Raw genomic sequence first — 19,714 nt, forward strand, 5'->3', positions numbered from 1 at the left:
GAGGGACACTTTACAGACTATACGAGAGAGCGAGCAGGTACTGCAGCTGAAGACCTTCATCCATGGCCAGACTCTCGAGAACCATGGGTCGTGGTAGCACAGCTGACTGAAACCGCAGCCGGTTAGAATCAGCACTGGCTATAACTCGCCAGCCGCGCCGGATGAAGCCGTTCTGACTCAGCATCGCTTGACTGTTCCTTTCAAGTGGTGATTTCATTGGGCTACTTATCATCTTGGTATTCCCTTCGCGACGCTGTAACCAACCTCACTTCGGGTAATGAGGTCATGGACTTTTGAGATAAAGAAATCGCGGGGAAGCTCATCTTAATTGTCCTTACCCCACCCCTACAACTTATAACAGCCCTAAGCTCCCCAAACCCCTTGGCCAGGTCTGCGATCTGCAAGCAAGTTACCCTTGTAAACTTTCATCATGGACAGTTTCTTCAATAATCCTCTGGGCTTAGTGTCCTACTTTCCCCGGGTGATCCAGTTCATCAGCTCCGTGGTCGTCCTCGGAATCACTGCTTGGGCTGTGCAGGAGACGAAAAATGTAACGGTTATTTACAGTTTGGTTATTGTAAGCCGCCGTCGCTGTTTAGAACTCGAAACACTGCCGTGCTGACACAACGCTAGTCTGTTGTTACCATCGTTATCACTTCCGCGGCGCTTCTGTTCAGCTGTATGATCAAGCGCCAGAGATGGCACATCTGGCCAATACTGATAACTGATGGAGTGATGTCTTACTTGTAAGTAGTATGACACCACACGTGTGGAAATAGCTGGAGATATTCTGACGCTTGGCGTTGCAGGTGGCTCGTTGCCTTTGTGTTCTTGGCGCAGAATTTCAATGCTGTGAACTGCCGTATCATCCTCTGGAATGGTTTGACAGCCTGCAGCCGAAAGTATGCCGCGGAGGCATTCAGCTTCATCGCATTGTACGTCAATCTGGATCGTACGGTGAAACTTTCCCATCGCATGCTAACGCGCTTAGTTTCTGTGCTCTGGTGGCACTCGGGCTCGATATAGGATACATTTACTGGGCCAAGCCGAAGATCTCGGCCCCGATGCAAGAGCGGGGGCGCGAGGATCAGTTGGGCCAGAACCTGGCGAATGCCGGGGTGATGTAGTTTGGTTGTGAGCGCGGTGCCTGTCTCGGGATTGCTCGGTTCTGGAAATACGGGCCGTTTGAGTCTATGATGTCAGTTTCCGGAGGCGCACTTTGTGATTCTGTGTATAAGACAGCTGCTGACTCCGTGTAATCGATATGTAATTTCAAAATATTCCGCCCGAAGCATATAATAGATTTAATTTGACTCTCTCCTGTGCGCTATCGCCGTCATGCCAGCCACAGCTTCGTAAGTTTTGCCACAAAATGCCCGAACGGGCGCGACGTGACTAACCCTGCTTGCCGCTGCAGAGACGTCTGCCTCGTCATCCTGGCGATTTTCATCCCCCCACTCGCAGTCTTGTTGAAGCGGGGATGTGGACCCGATCTCTGCATCAATATCGTACTGACTTTGCTCGGTGACATCCCGGGCATAATTCATGCATTGTAATCCCGCCGTCCAGGAATCGTCGCTTCACAACTATTTGCTAATACATCATAGGTTCATTGTTTTGACTTCGCGCGATAGACGGGACTGGAATCAGAACCAGTACTACCATCAGAGTCGATACTATTAGTCAGGGTTTTACATAATATTGTCTTTGCGAGTTGTCAGCGTAATGTGTGGGGTGTATCCTGGGAAGGACTAGCTCTGACAGATTGTACATAAATGATTTTTGTTCCTTGAACTTCCTCCTGCGTAAAGTACTCGCCTATTAATCCAACTCATCACCTGAAAAATGCAGGGTCGTGCGATCCCTTAACCACGTAGACTGATTTTCCCAAGGTTTTAGAGCATGCAGATCCCAGCAGCCCTACAGTTATGGCCAACCTCAGCCTTTGCCCTCGTGTGTGGCTGTCCTCGCCTTCCTTTCCACGTGCTTGGGAGGCTTGATTCAAACAGCTAGGGCGGTAGGAGCTGGTCTCGCCCGCACCTCCACACAATTAGTCACCTTGCGCGTTGTCGCAGGCTTGTCTGCCTCTTTCTGTCTTCTCGGCGCAGTTAGCGTCGTCACCGCTTATGTCTTCACTGCCAACAAGAACCCTCGCAGACGCAGCATCGCCTTCGCTGCAATGGATGGAGGCCAGGCGTCGGGTTTGGCCTAGGTCTAGCACTAGGAGGCATCTTCTCCGACACTGTCGGCTGGCGCTGGGGATACTAGGCGACCGCCCTTCTCAACAGTGTCGTCCAGGCTCTCACCCTGTGGGCCTTACCCACCACCACCACCGACACCCCCTTTGGAAATCCACCTTCAGACGGCTCGCCCAGAAAGTCGACTGGGTCGGCACCCTGCTCATCAGCACCAGCCTCGTGATCTTCTCAATATATATAAACTCGTAACCTACCGGATGGGATAGAATAGTGTTTGTTTTGTGTGTGGTGATAGCCAGCGTGCAGACCCACAATAGAGACGTGGCTTTCCTCTCGGCTGAATACCGTGACTGTAACCATCTTCACGCAGTAAGGCGACGCGAATTTTGCCAATATTCACTCATACTCAGAACTGTTACGATCATAAACTCGACATTCTAGTTGACCATGTATGAAGTACATATTTCTCACCCTACTTGAAGCCTACACACCGCTACTGAGTTACAATATCTTTCCCACTCCTTAAACAGATTCAGAGGTTGATCACTCATGCAAGGGCAACTCCGCCCCCGACCCCGTTCCATAAGCCATCTTCAAAAGCTCCGTCACCTCCGACGGATAAATCTAATTGAACACCGCCATAACGATCAACATCATCGCTGCATTAAAGATATAGATTCAATACTCGTGCTGCAGCAGGGCGCCCGTCGTCCCCTGGTCATATTCGATCAGACGGAAGATACATCGGATGAAGATAAAGACGCTGCCGATGTAGAGAGCGTGCATGTGTCGCCTCCACGGCACATTCCTCGCGTACCGCTTTGCGAACCCGGATTTGACCAGTCGCACGTGGAAGAGCACGCTGGTCAAGATGAATAGCCCGAAGAAGATGACCTGGATTATCAGGCCGATTTTGATGATTGTCTCGCCGGTGGAGAAACTGCTGGCCTTTTGTTGGACGAGAATTGCGGCGCCTGATTTAGGAATTTTAGTGTGTTGGGTTAGCGACCTTGCTTGATGGAACGAACGAAGGGAGAGGGGGTGAGGAGTGTTTACACCTCCAGCCTGGGTAAGAAAGGCTACAATGTCTCCCAATACGAAGATCTTGGTCAGCCAGGAGCGCCGAACAAGGCAGAATTGCTCGCCCCCGGTTATGTAAATGATGCGGCCGAGGGTCATATAGATGCTGGCGGCGAAGAGGGAGGGCGCGATAAGGATGAGGATCGTCTGGACGGCTATTGGGCCCAGCTTGTAGTCGGGGTATTGGCTACCAGAGATAGCTCTCTATACCAAGCATTATGGTTTGCTCGCATGGAATGCATATGAGATGAAAGCATGAGGGATGGAAATTGGCCGCAATGTATCCCGCCACTTCAACTACTCATCCCCCGGTCCTTGTATCAGCGACGACCGCTCCGAGGAACATAATTGATCGTGCATACATACAGTAACCCCTAATTGTGAAAGCAATGAAGAACCAGGTTCTTGTTCGATACAGTCGAAAGGTGTGGTAAAATGTTGTTGCTGCGAAGAGGACGGCAAAGACAGACGCGGCGGCAACGGAGGGTACATAGTTGTACTCTCCTATGTACTTGACTATGAGAGTCATGATGTAAGAGAGAAATATACTGAATAGCTCAAGTATGTAGATCGACTAGTCTTCTAAGGAATAGTAAACATCTTGCATAAAGCCTCTATATATACAGAAATCGGCTTCGGGATTCCGCATCATTGTCTACACTGGCACTCAGGCTAGATCGGCCTAGCAGTCTTATGCCATCCTGAAGCCAATTATCTGTCGCAGTTCCCTTATAACGTAAACGGAATGAGAACCGCCTATGTAAGAGGCTGGATAACCTATTTACAGTTTAGTTGTACCTGGGCGAGTCTCCGTATACACGAGATTTTAACTGCATCGGAGCGTCGGGGCTCCGAGTTTCCGACAGTCCGACCGCCGATGTTTGAGGATCTTTTCCCCTCCACACATTGTCTACCCGTGGGGCCCTGAATGAGGCTGTGGGAGCGTTTGCGGAAGCGGGTGCCTGGGTTTAGTATGATATTCTATCCAACAGGCGAGCTGCTTCAGTACGGAAAGGCCCAGCCCCGAGCCTACCCATGAAGTATTTTAATCTCTTTAGGCGAGGCCTAGGTCAGTCGGGGGACCACACAGATATACAGCTCTCCATGAGTGATGTTCAGTACAATATTCAGCATCCTTTAATCGCCCATAAAGCAGGGTGGTATGCATTTTGAGATCAGGTATGCACCACTACATTGAATGAAATTTAGCCGAGAGCGACTAATGAGGTCCGAGAATAGCAATTAGGTTACGCAGTTCACGCCGCGGGCACCATCCAAGGCTAATAATATCATGAATGCTTATTACTTCTTCTGCTGATTCGGTTTTCAGAATGCTGTCGAAGCCCATATTAGGAAAAATTATTCTTTCACCAAGACACCTGCCTTTCCGCCTATGATGATTCCTCCTTCGACCCGCATTGCCTTTTCAACACTCTCTGAACACCAGGACATATAAAAATGCGTGCACTATCTCGATCAACATTTCGCTTGTTGCTCATCATATCTTCCTTTCGAGATATTCTTGCTGACGAGTTCACCTCAACGTCTGCTTTGGCAAATTGTGGCCCTAACACAGCCATTAGTGTGACGTACTTCGATGCCAAATTGACACGGTCTGGAACCATGGACATCGCTTTTACTCTCTATCTCGACATATCAGGGAATGTCCCGCCTGTGGTGCTGTTAGTGTAAGGATACCGGATTCTCAATAGCACGATCAGCCTGTGCGATGTGGGCCTAGACAGCCTCCGCCCACTTGCATACAAATGTTCCAGTGGACTATTGGAATCGGGTCCAGGAGCCGTCGATGGTAGGCCAGAGTGTTGTAGTCGGAGTCCTCTAGGCCTGTTGCAGCATATTTCTTGTGCCACTTCTTCAATCATGCTACCAAGTCCTTGTCCTTAGGATCGACCCCGTATTTCTCACAAGCCAGCGCCAGGAACCACACGTCCACGGGCGTAACTTCGCTGGTGGTCACCTCACCGAGAGTGTGGTGGAGCTGACGCAGGAGGATTTCCATCGCCTTCAGATTGTCGGTCTGAGCGTGATGTACGACACGTTTCCCGATCTGGCAGACGCCGCGACTGCACTCAGTAAGTCTCGGAAATATGGAGCCGCTCCCAGGAGTGTCTCACCTCACTTCTATTGTCACGCGGATCTGTCTCCTCAGTCGGTGTCCCTGCTGCACTAAGTATGAGGCTTCCTGAACGACCAGGAGCTTCAGGTCGGGTGAGCTTGTCAAGGAGATGCTGTCGGCGTTCTTGATTCTCTTCTTAGAAGAGGTAGCCGTATCGGTAGTTCTGTATGCGAGGGGGTAAGGAAGGAGGAGTGGTAGCTAGTGCACTGATCAAAGCCTGCAAGGCTAGCGAGATGAGGTGTGGGGAAGGATGTCGGCTCAGTGAAGAGGAATGAAGCTGGAGTGGAAGAGAGTTATGGAGAAAGAAGAGTGCGTTGGAATGTCAAACAACTCCGGCAAGCCGACCTGGTGCCTAGTAGTAGCTTGTTTGTGTTGTGACCAGCCAGATCACCAGTGGCTAAGGTACCACTGCCAGTAATACCTTCTGAATGAGTCGGTTATGATAGACTATATGTGGATCCCAGTGTTATCTTCTACACTGTAAGGCTCCATCTGACGTACCGGTGGTGTAAGAGTGAGAATATACTAGCAGCCTGAATAATCACGTCTGAGAATTGAAAGAGAAATGGTAGGATTATATCCCATTGCGGTGAGAGCCAGGAGTAAACAGTGATTCTCAGCCCAGGCACAGATACTATTTGATTTCGATGCTAAGAGCTTATATGGGATCGGCCAAAAGAAGTTTACCCAATGGTTCGAGGCATGGGGCATTCACAAAGAACGTCAGGTCAACCCAGGCAAGGAATTGAGCTTCTATCGAGAGATCCTGCTTCCCAGTTGCGCTATGGAACATGCGACAATTTTTGCCCGGGCAACGAGAGCCCTCGTGTACCAGAGCACACAGCACATCACCGCGGGGTGCCCGGCTGATGTGGGAATGCTGATTTGGGCGCCGATCCTGTGTTAAGTTAAATTGTGCCATGTTAGGCAATTTTGTCCGATCTGTCTCCTTCCCACAAACACTGCCACGTCCTCCTTGCTGACTCCTAAGTCGCATGGATTGAACAGGCCAGTTGAACGCCGTCCGTCTTCGTCTTCGCGATACTGTGCACCGGGATCTTCTTGGCCGCATTTTACAGATGCTTCACGAATCAATGTCACCCTGCTGCAAGTGTACCATATTTGAGAGCTCCAGAGAATCCAAGTCTAGCCTTTCGAAGACTACATGAAGACCACGGGATTGACGAGTTGATCAACGCTTGTCCCGCTTTGAAGCAGAACAGAGGCGAATGTATATTGTTCCTTCAACGAACCAACCAGTGAGTTGTGCTGTGTGCACCGCAGACTGGAACGGTGTTGTCAAATGTGCAGCGACTCGCGCGGCAGGCTACTTTGATGGGCTCTGTCTTGATTGCGTGTTCAGGACGGCCGAGAAGGACCATCTCCGTTGTGATCAGCACTATAATGAGAAAGACTACAGGGGTTGCTCGGATGGGTGCAACAGATTTGATCGTGGGTGTCGGATCCAGCACGGGGAGCCTACGAGTTGTCAGCAATAACCACGACAGGGGCCCTCAGGTCACTCAGGTGGTCTCCCTTATCGCCTTGCAAATCAAGGTTGACTAGGCTCTTCCCATTAGAAAGCGTTCTGGGATATTTAAATTCCCTTTCTGTTCTCCTGGGCGGTCTTCCAATGCTTCTTTTTTGCAATGTTTATTTTTATTTAGCGGATCTTACGAAGAATCGACTAACTTTAAACTTAAAATCCTAGATGTGATTTCGTGATCGTTATCGAGCCACAAAGATTGGATAGTCATAACTTCAAACAATGTCAATACGCTTCGGCTTTCATTTCCACAGTATGGCAGGTGCCATCCGCCGTGCACGGACTTGAATTCCATGTGTCGTTACCAGCATCAACCGACGCTACACTCACCGCCCTCATCCTCATATCTATCCTGTTTGTCAATCTATCAGAATTCATTCCTTCTCTTTACCATATCCGAGCAACACTTTCCACCCTATCCGTTCATCTCTGTCTTGTTAGTCACGACCATGTCCGGGACCAAAGACGTCACTCGCGATGGCTTCACCTCTGCCTACGGTCGGCTCTACACTACGCAGGGCCGCATCGAGCGCGTGGACGGCGCGACACTCCGGTCGATGTTCCTACCCAAGCTCAGCCGCAGCGGCCAGCAGGCGATGTGCGGCCGCCCGGACTTTGTGCGCGGACAGCTCCATCACTACGATGTGGCCTTCGACCAATCCAAGTTCACCGGCAACGGCACCCTTTTGCTTAAACAGGCCCTGCAGGCGGGGCAGTGTGACACCGTGCCGCCGCATCGGCTCGCGTTGGAGGCGCAGCTGCACCGCGAATGGCTGGCGACCTGCACGCCGGAGCAGCTGTCCGGGCAGCCGGACTGGGTCATCCAGAAGTACTTTGGGAATGATCCTCAGCGCCCGGATCGCAGCATCACAAAGACGGTCGTGGGGATCCCATTCGAGCCTACCAGCGAGTATCGCGTGAGTCAAATGCGAGAGGCGGCTGAGAAGGTGGTCGGTCTGCACCACGAGACGGCCCGCGGCCCGCAGACCAAGGTGATCTTCATGGGGTGGAACAAGGCTGCGGTGGGGAAGGCGGCCAAGGGCCATGCGGCGAAGGAGAAGAAGGAGATCGAGGCTGCGGAGCGGAAGCGCGAGACGGAGCGTGCAAAGCTACACGCGGGCTATCGGTGCCAAACTCGGAAGGCCCCATCTCCGGTTGGGAGCTACATTATCGACTGTGAGGAGATCAAAGACCAGTGGCCTAAGGATGCGGATGGTTTGACGCTCGACATCCACGAAACTGACACCCCTGGCGTCTTTGAGGCCGGATTCTATTTTGGGGTTCTGGAGGGTGCCATGATCATCTGTGCGAATGAGGAGGTCTTGAAGCGGTACCGCTCTGAGCTTGAGCGAGAGGAAGAGGGTGATTCTGAGGAGAAGGGCTTGACTGATAACAACTGGGATGAGAGTGGAGTCGAGGGAGATGGAAGCCCTGATCTGGGGGTGAAAAGAAAGATGCCAGTTTCTCGGGGTGGCCGCTCATCAAAGAAATCCAAACAGAGCCCTAGCCGCATATATCACCTGAAGTTGAGGGGCCGTGAGACGGGTGAGGGCGAGAGCTTTTGTGAACCAGATGATGGCAGGATCAAGTTCAAAGACGACAAGTTCGACATGTTCAAGGGGGAAGCCAACATGACGTTTATCGGTGATGGCATAGCCTTTACTGGACGCAAGGTCTCTGATACCCCTGGCTCTGGTGGAGGAGTCTGGGACGAGTACTCGTGGAGGCACCATGAGAATGCAAGAGTCGGCCGGTGGCACTAAGTCCCTTGATGAGGGTGCAGCTATCCAGAATCCGATGCTTTCTCATGTCAGATGGCTGTTGTTAATTGAAGAGTTATGTACATTGTCCACAAACGCATATAGTTGCGCAGACACAGACAACCTGCCATCGCCCGTTTTGTCCCATCCTCTGTTCGCTGAAGTAGTATAGATACCTCTAGGTGCGTGATAGCTTCCGGCGCTATCACGATAAATATCCCACACAGACAGAAATCGCACCATCTTCGCATTGTCTATGTGAACAGTCGGCTTTCTCGATGTCCATTTCCTACCTGTTGTAATCGGCCCCAAATTTCCAACCATGTGGGCCATACTTGTCATAGGGTCCCATAATGTACTAAAACTTATATCCAAACATAGATAGCGCGCCCGAGCCAATGTTTTGCAAATTTATGTCTGTATTCAGCATCGCTGCCTAGATTAGGCTCCTCCAGTCGAAGGCTCAAGGCAGTCGGACATCTCACCACCCAAGTGGGTACAGTGGGTCCCCGTCGCTTAGATCCGCAACCTTGATCATGTGAAATTGTGCAACGGCTGTGTACAACGACGGCTCATGACAACATTAAGCTCTACATTTCTCGAGATGAACATCCGACCCAACTAAACCGATCAAGAAAGGACAGAATCTCTTATCAACCTGTCCGTCCTTTGTGGCAGTCAACGCTGCACTTGCCTTTGGGGGCATCTCAGTCCTGCTTATTATTGAACACTAATTGTTAAGACCCGTGGTCCTAACTGACACCGGTGAGCTGACGCCTCTACACTTCCCACACTAGGGTCCTGGTCTCACGCAGGGTCCATGAACCCAGTGGTATTTCGGTATTTCCGCGACGTTGTGTAGGCTGTGATCGGTACATACGGAGTCCTCGATCGTATGTTGTTTCTAGGCGAGGTCCTTATCCGAATTCAAGCTTCACATCTCTGTAAAGACAGCTAGAAAGTACAGTGATCCAGGCAATCCATAGGCATGGCTATATTCCATGGGAACCTCATGCAGTAACTATGTAAGTCATAAATCATTTTCAAGACTGATGCCAGTACCCAGCCTAGATCACTTTCTGCTCAGTGCATTGTCTCTTCGAATCCCGCTGTGCATTTCCGCCAACATCCCCCTTCAGTGCCCTGCCCCTCTGCGTCCCACTTCCTGGCCCGTTCGCTACATGATGGGGGTGGTCATCACCACAATAGGTGCGGTTGCACCCCGGACCATCCTGGATGGGACATATGCGCTTCATATTGGACGGATAGTCGTCCGTGTCCCAACACATTTGGTGGTAAAAGGCCTGGATATGATCGACGCCGACCTTGAACCATCCGTGGTATTAGGGGGACTCTGGTGCCCCATCACGCGGGTCGTAGAGTAGGTCGATGGCTCTGACGAACACCTGTTCTTCGTCCCACCCCGTTGCCCGCCTGGCGGCTTGCGATGGGGCGGGGTTCGGCGACCGCGATAGCTGCTGCACCACCTCGTCGTCGATGAGCAGACAGACCTCGATCAGGACGCCCGGGACGAGCGGGGGGCGACTCCGCGAGAGGAGGATGCGATTTTGACAATGCCGCCGGATCTCGTCGATCGAGGGGGGTGCGACCCTCGGTCGCAAGAATTCGTACACGACCAGTCCCAGGCTCTCACGGACTTGCTGGGGCAAGCCGCGATCGGCCTCGTCGGTGTCGTTGACTTCGCAGTGGATGTATGTCTTCAGTAGATCGATGATCTCGTCTGAGAAAGCGGGGCATTCGTTTGAGAAAGGTGCGTAGTAGACGAAGAATCCCCACTTAGGATGCATTTGGATATTGGGGTCGAAGAGAAAGTCACCAGCCCAAACAACTATGTTGGAACTTTTATCGGGGTTGAGTCTGTGATGGTCATTTGCATGGAGTCAACCAGAGATAGAGGATTGAAGCTTCACGACAATGAGGGACTCGGTGGGTCATTGTTTTTTACGGAACTAGGTAACTAGTCAGTGCAGGTGGAGCAGAACATGTGCGGCAAAAATCAAGATCCACAACTCAGCCTTTGGGCTGACTACCTACTCACCAACAAATTATCGTTCTTGGTAATAAATGTTTGTAAGCCTTGGTTACCTTTTTAAAGAACTGTATTAGGAATTGCGAATAATGAACCATCTCTTTAGAAGTTGATCTTCGTAGTGTAGAAGTAAGACGATCGGGAAGGTTTCAAATCCGATAAAGAGAATGCCGTAGCTAAAAGCGATGAATGTTCAGGTTGATAAGGAAACCTGTCGGCTCCAGAAAGTAGAGTTGGAAAGGTCGGATCAGAGCTTGCAATGGATAAAAAGGGGATGCTCTCAGGAGAAAGACGCAACAGCATATGAGGACCTCTCGAGATATCTACAGCAGCTGCCAAACCGTCCATGTCAAACCCATGGCGGAGGGGGCAAAGCTGCCAATTCGAGGCCTCAGCAGAGACCGCAAAACAACTCCAGATCGTTTTCATATAGTCGCGCACTTGAGCATCCCAATTATCGCCTATGGATGTCGCCTCATTTCACCACGAAACATGCCAAAGTCTTCGATGTACATGCCCGAAAATCAAAGAACACGAGGAGGGTCCGGGTATCCAGGGAAATGGACATCCTCCTGATAATGGGCAGCTCCCCAAGCGGCGACCACACCATGAGTCTTGCTCAGCAATAATCAGTTGACGAGGGTCTCCTTAACGCCACTGTGGAAGGCAGTGGGTTGCCAACGTAGCTGCCACTTTATTGACGTGCGTCTGCTCGCCAACAGCGAGAATTGATGTAGATAGCAAGCCTGAAAGACACCAAAACCTGGACGCTTACGAAGAGCTTGCGGCCAGCGGCTCATTCTTGATGTTCTAGATGTGATGTGTGGCTGGCGGAGTTGGATGTTTGAAAGCTGGCTCCTATGAAAACAGCCGGGCCAAATCTGCCTCTTTGTCGTCGAAGTTTTCCACACCGACTACCATCGCCTGGCCATATAACGAATCGCATTTAAGCGAAACTTTGGCAGACAACAAATGCCTAGAACAGCCGGGCTAGTCCAGCCATACAAATCTTGCTGGATCGCCTTATTACGGCGCTCGTTCCAACACCTTTTTCTCCCCATACCAAATTCTCAAATGTTGTTATATCGAAGGGGTGAGAAATCACCCCTGAGTAGGGAAGAAATGGGTCAAAAGAAATCCCAGCTTCGTCAGCATGTCTCAGAATCTCTAGACGAGTATCACGCAAATGTCTATTTACACCTGTTAGATCTTATGAAAGATATAGGTTGCGCCTCTATTCATTCGGTTTACCACAAGGTGACAGGTACTAGGTAGGTAGGTATGCTGGTCGCATTGCCCGACCGGGGCGGGGCTGTGCCGATCAGTGCATACATAGTACAAAGTACAATCTGAAAGAGACCAGTCCATAAGGTTCAGTCTACTCCACAGAGTTGTCAAGCTCTGCATCTTCCCCTGGTAGGCGCTGCATAACACAGAGGCCAGGCCGATGGAGAAGTTTCTTCAAGATAGGGCAAGACCGGACCGAGCGGATTGAAATTGCCGACAGCCGTTGCGACCGGGTGGGTTTCCACGTTGTTTTCTAGAAGATACCATCTTTCCTTCATATTTACACTTATAAACAGAATCTTTAGGACATGTGACGAAGCACTCAAATCACCAGCGGAGACGCCGGAAATGCTCAAAGTCCGCCGGAAATAGCCAGAACCGCCCCGCGCAAGCTGTAAATCCGCTCCGTCTATTCGGATTTGATCCATTTTCCACGTAATCCATCTCTTACGGTGTCCCGCAGTTACTTCCTAGGAGCTGTTTAGGCAAGATCACATCTGCATGCTTACATCTGCATGCTTAGTAAATGCAAGATATACCAAATTCTCGGAAGCAGGTCTGCCGGCCCAGAGCGTCATTGCTCTTATCATTTAGTATAAAGCTGACAGCAACCTCTAAGAATGGTTGAATCGTCCATCGACCTACAGGGAATGAAAACCCCACAGAAGCCGACGCCGTCGCCATGATCTTCTCTGCTCTTACATCTTTGGTTCTCACGGGCATCTTCACCAGCACCGTCGGGGCGAGGGGAGGGGCCTTCAACTCTACCTCCAAATTGCTGACCGGTGGAACAGTGATTGCTTTCGATGCGGAGGCCGAGAGTATTCAAGTGATCCGAAACGGCTCCGTCTTGATTGTCGATGGCAGTATCGAGGCTGTCTACTCGGGACATTACAATGGCACCGTTCCTTCCAGCCTCGACATTGTGAATACCACGGGCGACATCATTACCCCCGGCTTTATCGACACGCACCGTCACAGCTGGCAAACCGCTTACAAGACCATCGCCTCCAATACCACCCTGGCCGAGTATTTCGATCGGTACGGAGAGTTTGCTGTGAATGGGGAGTATTCGGCCGAAGATGTCTACATCAGTCAGTTGGCTGGCCTGTACGAAGCGATGAATGCTGGGGTCACCACGATTCTAGACCATGCGCACCACACCTGGTCCAACGAGACCACCGACGCGGGTTTGGCTGCCACCATTGACAGTGGTGCTCGGATGTTCTGGTGCTATACCTTCCACAATGTGACTAATTTCACTTTTGCCGAGCAAGTGAACAACTTCGAGGAAATCGCCAGCAGCGGCCGCTTCGATGGCACGGTCACCAGCCTCGGGATCGCCTACGATGGTTTCAACCCCGGTAGTCCAGCCCAAACCGAAAGAGTCATTGAGTTGGCCAGGTATGTCTTTTCTTACCTGTAGTCAGATCAAAGCTTGCAAGGTTCATCAATAACCGAGGTATTTTCTCTAGAAAGTATAACGTCTCCGCCATCACCACTCACTCCCTGCAGGGTATCTGGGGAGGTATATTGCCCTATTTGAGATTACAGTGTAAATGAATCTGCTTGCTAATCAAGTCCGCTTATAGCCATCAATTCGCCGGAGGATCTCAATGCCCTAGGGATCTTAAACACCACCATTCCCGTAGTCTTCTCGCACGCAAGTTTCTTGACCGGCGAGGGTGCATCCTTGTTGCGCAGCACGAACCAGTATATTTCCATCACACCCGAATCAGAGATGCACTACGGCCACGATCATCCCCGCAGCCACCTGATTCAAGACCAAACCGCCTTGGGGGTCGACACGCACTTCACCTACTCGACCGACATCCTAACGCAGGCACGGCTCTGGCTCCAGAGCGCCCGCGTCGCCTTCTACCGCTGGGTGCTGCAGAACTGGAACATTCCGGCCAACAGCCCCATGTCCGTCGACCAGGCGTTCCTGCTGGCTACGCGCAAGGGCGGCCTTGCCCTGCGCCGACCCGACCTTGGGATCATCGCTCCCGGGGCCAAGGCTGACGTGGTCGTCTGGGACGGTAACACCCCAGGTATGCTCGGCTGGGACGACCCCGTGGCGGCCATCATCCTGCACGCCAACGTGGGCGACATCAAGCATGTGCTTGTTGACGGGGACTTTAAGAAACGCGACGGGAAAATCGTCAGCAGCACTTACCCTGCCGTACGGGACCGCTTCCTGGCCACCGCGAGGAAGATCCAGGCGATCTGGAAAGCCAAGCCCTACCCCGTTTTGGAGGGCGATTTCCCGGAGTCGGGCTTCGCGTACGGTCGGGTTCCGTTGGCCGATACGCAGCGTGGTGAGGGTAATGGCTACGGAGAGCAATTTTTGTGAGTGACTTGCTAGGTCCTGGGTATAATGAAAAGGTCAGTCAGCGTGTAGGGTGCCGGTATGGCTGTGGGTGGCTATGGGGGGAGTGTTATAGGTCTTTCTGTATTGCAAAAGAATGTAAAATAAATCTCATCAGGAGCCCTTATGGGATTGACACTGGAGAGTTTGGCACCCATCGATGGTGTATGATTTGTCCTCGGCGCGAGTCCACGGTCTACTCCAGCGCTGGTTGTTTGGTAATTCAGTATTCAACTCCTATGATCCTTCTCTCACAAAAGAAGCCCAGATCTTGGTCTGAGTCAATTATAATGCTTGTAGCTCAGATTGCGTTCCGTTAATCCCACCACTGTATTGGGGAGACAAAACATAGAGCAGTCAATCTTCGAAACTGCACCAATACAAGAGTCAGTTTTGGTTTAGGGGACATTCATGATTCTCTCGTCGAGGGAGTCGGAAGAAACGGACTCACGTCTCCGAATGTACCCAAAGATGAGTTTAGGAAATCTTCAGCTTGTCTGCGAGTGTACCAGCACAAGGTATACCGTGAGTGCAAGGGGCCATTATAGGTATATCTCACTTCAATTGTACTGTATATATCCCATGTACACATTACCCCGACGTGTAACCCTTACATAGGTATTCTCGCCATCTCCTCCTTCGTCCAGTACCGTCGCATATTTTCCGCCCCGAGCGTCTTGACCTCCTGATCGAGATGTGTCCAGAGCACCTCCCTCCATCCTTCCATCTTGCCCCGCAACACATGCAGTCGGAGCTCTTCGTCCCCTCGCAGACAGCTCTTCAGATACTCCTGGAACCCTTCCAGCCCGACATGGATTTCCCGATGTTGCCGCAAGAGCTCGGCTGCTTGCCGACCACGCCCCATGCGGAACTCAGGCATTCTTTTCGCCAGGTAGGGGAAGATCCGCGTCTCTTCGATGTCGTGGTGGATCTCGAGGTGCTCGGCGAAGCGCAGCCCCTCGCTGAGGAATTGTCGCATGCTGATGTGTGCTGGTCGTCGGCCACTGGTTGCAGCTTCCCACAGGATGTTCCACGAGCGACGCAGGAATTCATGCTGAAAGAAGTCGCACAGATATGTTAATGATGACCTATTACTCCCTGCAGCAAAAAAGAAAAAGAAAAAAAAGCAGACAAAAGGGCGGTGGGGAAAGAAGAAAAAGCTTACAAAGTAGTCCATGTGTTCGGCCGCACGATTGTACACCTTGAACTCTTCCGCAGACAGGGGCGGATAGTCTTGTGTCTCGATAGCCATGGTAGGAGCTGTCTCCGCCGGGCTATGCGTAGTCAGTCTGAACAATTGTGGTGTTCCAGCCGTGACAATAGGACGGACACTATCTTTCAACATGGGGAAGCGTTGAAGAGGTCTGCAAAATTGATGGACGAGGGCAGCTAGGATAACATTAACTACCACGACGACACGACGAACTAATACCATGACCGCGGCGTGGGCGAAAGACGTTCAGAGTCCTTACCTTATCTTGTATACGAGGCTCAGTACACACGCCACCCTCTCCATCCTTCGGGCGCTGGTCAAGATAGCGTTATTTTTCAGCATTTATCAGCAGAAAAGAAAAGATGAGTGAAGCCGAGAGAGATTCTACACGTAAGTCCGCAACCCTGGCCGGATAGCGGATTTGCGGACGGAATTAACTGGTCTGGGCCTCATACGCGGATCATGACATAATCTCCAACCATGAGTCCAAACTGCTCGGATCCACTATACTATGTTAATTACTAGGTGGCTACGCAAGGTTCATTCATGTGTTGACCTTTGTTTATGGATAAGCATCCGAACTATTTATACAGGGGTGCTCCTTATCCCAGGAACACTTAGCCGTTTCCTGTCAGCGCATCATCACCCTCACCAGTCCTGATTTCTCTAGCAAATCATCCTTTTGTTGCTCCTCACCATGGCGCCACGGGTTGCTATCGTTTTTGTGAGTGTGTTTCCTTTCCCAGGTCTGACCTTCGAGTTCTGACCTAGATCGCTGGATAGTACTCCATGTACGGCCACATCGAGAAATTAGCTCGGGCGGAATTGAAAGGAATTCAGGCGGCCGGGGGCTATGCCGACCTTTACCAGTAAGGCCTTGGCGACTGATTCTTTGTCGAAGCCTTCCATAGGATGCTAAGTCAACATCATCAGGATCGAAGAGACGCTGCCAGCTGAGGTTCTGGCCAAAATGCACGCTCCCCCCAAGTCATCTATCCCTGTGATCAAACCGGAGCAACTAGTCGAGTATGATGCGGTTCTCTTCGGTATTCCCACGCGTTTCGGGAACTTTCCTGCGCAGTGGAGGGCTTTCTGGGATCGCACGGGCGGCATTTGGGCGACAGGCGGTTACTGGGGCAAGTATGCCGGCCTGTTTGTCAGCACCGGCACCCAGGGCGGTGGTCAAGAGTCCACTGCTCTGGCGGCCATGAGTACCCTAGCCCACCATGGCTTCATATATGTACCCCTCGGCTACAAAACGGCATTCCCCCTCCTCACCAACCTTCAAGAGGTCCATGGTGGAAGCGCCTGGGGTGCTGGTACTTTTAGTGTTTGTGCCTCCGCCTTCTTCCTTCTTTCGCCCGTTCACGCCACAGCTAATATGTCTCTTTGCTGCAGGATGCGGATGGATCCCGCCAGCCTAGTGAGCTGGAGCTCTCGATTGCCGAGACACAAGGGAGATCGTTCTATGAGCATGTTTCCCGTCTCAACTCCACTTGACTATATGATAGCTCGCACACAGAGACGCCAGTGGTGGGGCCAGATCCGCCAGGTCACACAGTATCACAAGAAGCCATGCAGCCCATACAGCTTCACGAAAAAACTTCGGTTTATCGTACCATGTCCGGAGATACCAACGAGGGACCATGCGGCCTCCCTAACAAATGTATCATGTCATAATATTTCTGTTTGTTCTCGTAGTACATAGCGGGCCGAGGGGGTAAGTTACAGTGGTTGTACTACAGTTTTCTCCGGTTATATAGAGGTTTCATAAAGTTGTATAAAATTCTTACTAATTATAAGCCCTTCAAATCTAGGCATACTAATCTTTATGTAAATAATAGATTATACTAAAACTATATTTTTTTAACTAGATCTAAAGTAGTTTTTATACTATTTTACTATAATAATATACTTTAATCTTAGAGTTATACTAACTGTTGTATTTTTTATTTATACTTATTTATAATAGTAACTTAAACTGTTAATATAACTGTTCTACTCTGTGAACTGAGGTATAAGTAAGTATAACCTTATCTAAATCTTACTAAAAATAGGTATAATCTCATCCAAACCTTACTAAAAATAGGAGTATTACCTTATTAAAATCTTACTTTACCATTTACTTTTTTCTTAATATGGTTTTTCTAATTTCTTATACATATAATTATTTACTGGAGGATAAAATCTCTTCTTTATATAACATATCTCAACTTCTACATTTTTTTTTTATATAATACATCTCAACTTTTTTACTTTTTACTACTTATCTTTTTATTCTCTATAACAATCTTTCTCCACCTTTTTATTCTCTGTACTAATCTTTTTATTTTTTAAAACATATTCTAAAGTCTGTATTTTCTGTATTTTTAATATTTTTAATATCTACCTTCTTTTATCTGCAAGCAAGGTAAGTAAAACTAAGTTTCAGCTTCTATTTCAGCTTTAAAACTAAGATTTTAATACCTTTTTATAAGCAGTTCTTAAAATTACAGAGCAACGCCCAGTAATCTTTTATAATATATAGTAATACTTCTTCTTTTTTACACCTAGCAACCTTTTATAATATACAGCAATACTTCTTTTTTTCTATTATGATATACAGTAATCTTCTGTAATATACAGCGACCCCCTGCAACATCCAGTAATATAGCTAGACTATACAGTAAGTCAACCTGTCTATTAGATATATATAAAGAGCTTTTAGATAATATATATTTAAATAACAGCAATAGGGACGAAAATAAGTAAGCAACAGAACTTAATCTTAAAAAAAAATATACAGGGTTATAGAAGATATTGTGCTTAACTTTATATAAATTATAGCTTAACTAGCTGAAGTTACTATTAGTTAAGCCATATTAGATTAAACTGTAGGACAACTGCTTAAAATATATAAAAAGAAAGAGAAAAGGCGTCTTACTAAAGACAGTATAAAAGTATCTAATCTATAGTAAGATAGGCAGGCAGTAATAATTCTTAATACTTATCTTAAATAAAAAAAGCTGGGATGAAGCTGACTATCTTACTTACTTTTTATAGGCAGTAAAGCATACTAATAAAATAAATCATAAAAGTGTTTTCTTCCGGCGGAATATAAGCAACAAGAAAAAAAAAAAGACTGTTTAGAAGATCTATACTATTCTTATTATAATATACTTACCCAGTTAAATCAGCTAAAAGTCAGAAGGAACCTCTGTCTTTGGAACTGTTCGCTTCGGAGATAAGCAAAATAATTAAGAATATTAGGTATTAGACTAATATAAAAAACCCCTATAGCAGACACAAACCTGTATAAGATTAGAAAGTCAGATTGTTATATTAAAAAGAAGAGAAAGACGAATACAGGGGAGGTAGCAATAAAGCTATTAAACAATATAAAAGACTTAGAAACTGGAGTTTCTAAATTAGATCTTAGTAAGAACAAGCCCCAGTAGCAAGCTAAGGCTCTAAGCAGAAAAAGGCGGCTTAGACTGTCTTGTAAATTAAATATCTACAATCCGACTGAGCCTTTCTGACTAGCAGTAAAGATTAATTAAGTACTAATACTAAGCAAGCTAAAAGATATTCCTAAAGCTGAAAGACTAATCAAAAAGATAAATAAAAGTAAAAAGGGTAAGAATAGCATTAAGAAGTTTGCTAAAAATATTAAAAATAATATTTTTAAAGTATTAAAGTACTTAGTTATATCCGATTTTAAAGCTCCACTGACAATAAGTAAGAAAAATAACCTAATAGAAATTATTTCTAAAAAGCTTAAGAAGCTGGAGCAAATCCAGCAGTCTATTAATAATCTTAACTATTAAAGAAAGAACCACAACAAAGCCTGCTAAAACCTTGGGATTAAAAATCTGGTATGTCTATATTTACTGGGTATAGTTACATCTGCAGTACTAAAATTCTGGCAACCTATTAGAATTTAAACTATTATTAAAATTATAATTCAGAAAGTGGTATAAAAAGTATTACTAGCTAATACAGTTAGGCTGGGGAAGATATAGCAATCTGTTAGTATTATTCTTACAGTAAGTAATTAAAAAGACCTTAGTATTAGGCTTTTATAACTAACCCCTAG

General features: G+C 48.5%; 9 protein-coding genes across 9 annotated transcripts; 6 read left to right on the forward strand and 3 right to left on the reverse strand.

Annotated features, from left to right (window-relative positions):
* The first annotated feature begins 370 nt into the window (after nt 1-370).
* Nucleotides 371-1,235, forward strand: BO82DRAFT_436491 (MARVEL domain-containing protein). Its single transcript, XM_025641120.1, has 4 exons — nt 371-577; nt 634-746; nt 810-935; nt 992-1,235. The coding sequence occupies exons 1-4, from the start codon at nt 431-433 to the stop codon at nt 1,125-1,127; spliced, it is 522 nt and encodes a 173-aa protein (XP_025486834.1). The 5' UTR covers nt 371-430; the 3' UTR covers nt 1,128-1,235.
* A 30-nt stretch (nt 1,236-1,265) lies between these two features.
* Nucleotides 1,266-1,712, forward strand: BO82DRAFT_358961 (YqaE/Pmp3 family membrane protein). The gene is made up of 3 exons (XM_025636440.1): nt 1,266-1,355; nt 1,418-1,552; nt 1,608-1,712. Exons 1-3 carry the CDS (start codon nt 1,339-1,341, stop codon nt 1,681-1,683), a joined length of 228 nt encoding a protein of 75 aa, XP_025486835.1. The 5' UTR covers nt 1,266-1,338; the 3' UTR covers nt 1,684-1,712.
* Nucleotides 1,713-2,876: 1,164 nt separating this feature from the next.
* On the reverse strand, nt 2,877-3,807 carry BO82DRAFT_378673 (RTA1 domain-containing protein; the record flags this gene model as incomplete). The annotated part of the gene is made up of 3 exons (XM_025637639.1): nt 2,877-3,172; nt 3,257-3,478; nt 3,645-3,807. The coding sequence occupies 3 exons, from the start codon at nt 3,805-3,807 to the stop codon at nt 2,877-2,879; spliced, it is 681 nt and encodes a 226-aa protein (XP_025486836.1).
* Nucleotides 3,808-4,736: 929 nt separating this feature from the next.
* On the forward strand, nt 4,737-5,511 carry BO82DRAFT_369216 (uncharacterized protein; the record flags this gene model as incomplete). Its single annotated transcript, XM_025637154.1, has 3 exons — nt 4,737-4,966; nt 5,184-5,371; nt 5,477-5,511. 3 exons carry the CDS (start codon nt 4,737-4,739, stop codon nt 5,509-5,511), a joined length of 453 nt encoding a protein of 150 aa, XP_025486837.1.
* A 1,846-nt stretch (nt 5,512-7,357) lies between these two features.
* Nucleotides 7,358-8,859, forward strand: BO82DRAFT_358962 (uncharacterized protein). Its single transcript, XM_025636441.1, has one exon. The coding sequence runs from the start codon at nt 7,411-7,413 to the stop codon at nt 8,722-8,724; it is 1,314 nt and encodes a 437-aa protein (XP_025486838.1). The 5' UTR covers nt 7,358-7,410; the 3' UTR covers nt 8,725-8,859.
* A 1,043-nt stretch (nt 8,860-9,902) lies between these two features.
* BO82DRAFT_425922 (uncharacterized protein) lies at nt 9,903-10,715 on the reverse strand. Its single transcript, XM_025640345.1, has one exon. It carries the CDS (start codon nt 10,527-10,529, stop codon nt 10,065-10,067), a length of 465 nt encoding a protein of 154 aa, XP_025486839.1. The 5' UTR covers nt 10,530-10,715; the 3' UTR covers nt 9,903-10,064.
* Nucleotides 10,716-12,597: 1,882 nt separating this feature from the next.
* BO82DRAFT_201952 (amidohydrolase family protein) lies at nt 12,598-14,753 on the forward strand. Its single transcript, XM_025630613.1, has 4 exons — nt 12,598-12,614; nt 12,678-13,462; nt 13,534-13,586; nt 13,651-14,753. Exons 2-4 carry the CDS (start codon nt 12,741-12,743, stop codon nt 14,409-14,411), a joined length of 1,536 nt encoding a protein of 511 aa, XP_025486840.1. The 5' UTR covers nt 12,598-12,614; nt 12,678-12,740; the 3' UTR covers nt 14,412-14,753.
* A 252-nt stretch (nt 14,754-15,005) lies between these two features.
* Nucleotides 15,006-15,831, reverse strand: BO82DRAFT_358965 (hemerythrin domain-containing protein). Its single transcript, XM_025636442.1, has 2 exons — nt 15,592-15,831; nt 15,006-15,480 (listed from the first exon to the last, which is right to left on the reverse strand). Exons 1-2 carry the CDS (start codon nt 15,676-15,678, stop codon nt 15,037-15,039), a joined length of 531 nt encoding a protein of 176 aa, XP_025486841.1. The 5' UTR covers nt 15,679-15,831; the 3' UTR covers nt 15,006-15,036.
* A 395-nt stretch (nt 15,832-16,226) lies between these two features.
* On the forward strand, nt 16,227-18,432 carry BO82DRAFT_395997 (flavoprotein WrbA; the record flags this gene model as incomplete). Its single annotated transcript, XM_025638816.1, has 10 exons — nt 16,227-16,363; nt 16,423-16,508; nt 16,573-17,305; nt 17,341-17,359; nt 17,514-17,520; nt 17,655-17,660; nt 18,046-18,049; nt 18,265-18,304; nt 18,369-18,386; nt 18,425-18,432. Exons 1-10 carry the CDS (start codon nt 16,337-16,339, stop codon nt 18,430-18,432), a joined length of 948 nt encoding a protein of 315 aa, XP_025486842.1. The 5' UTR covers nt 16,227-16,336.
* Nucleotides 18,433-19,714: the final 1,282 nt, after the last annotated feature.

The sequence above is a fragment of the Aspergillus uvarum genome (genome assembly GCF_003184745.1).
Source record: "Aspergillus uvarum CBS 121591 unplaced genomic scaffold BO82scaffold_81, whole genome shotgun sequence".
Taxonomy (NCBI): Eukaryota; Fungi; Ascomycota; class Eurotiomycetes; order Eurotiales; family Aspergillaceae; genus Aspergillus; species Aspergillus uvarum.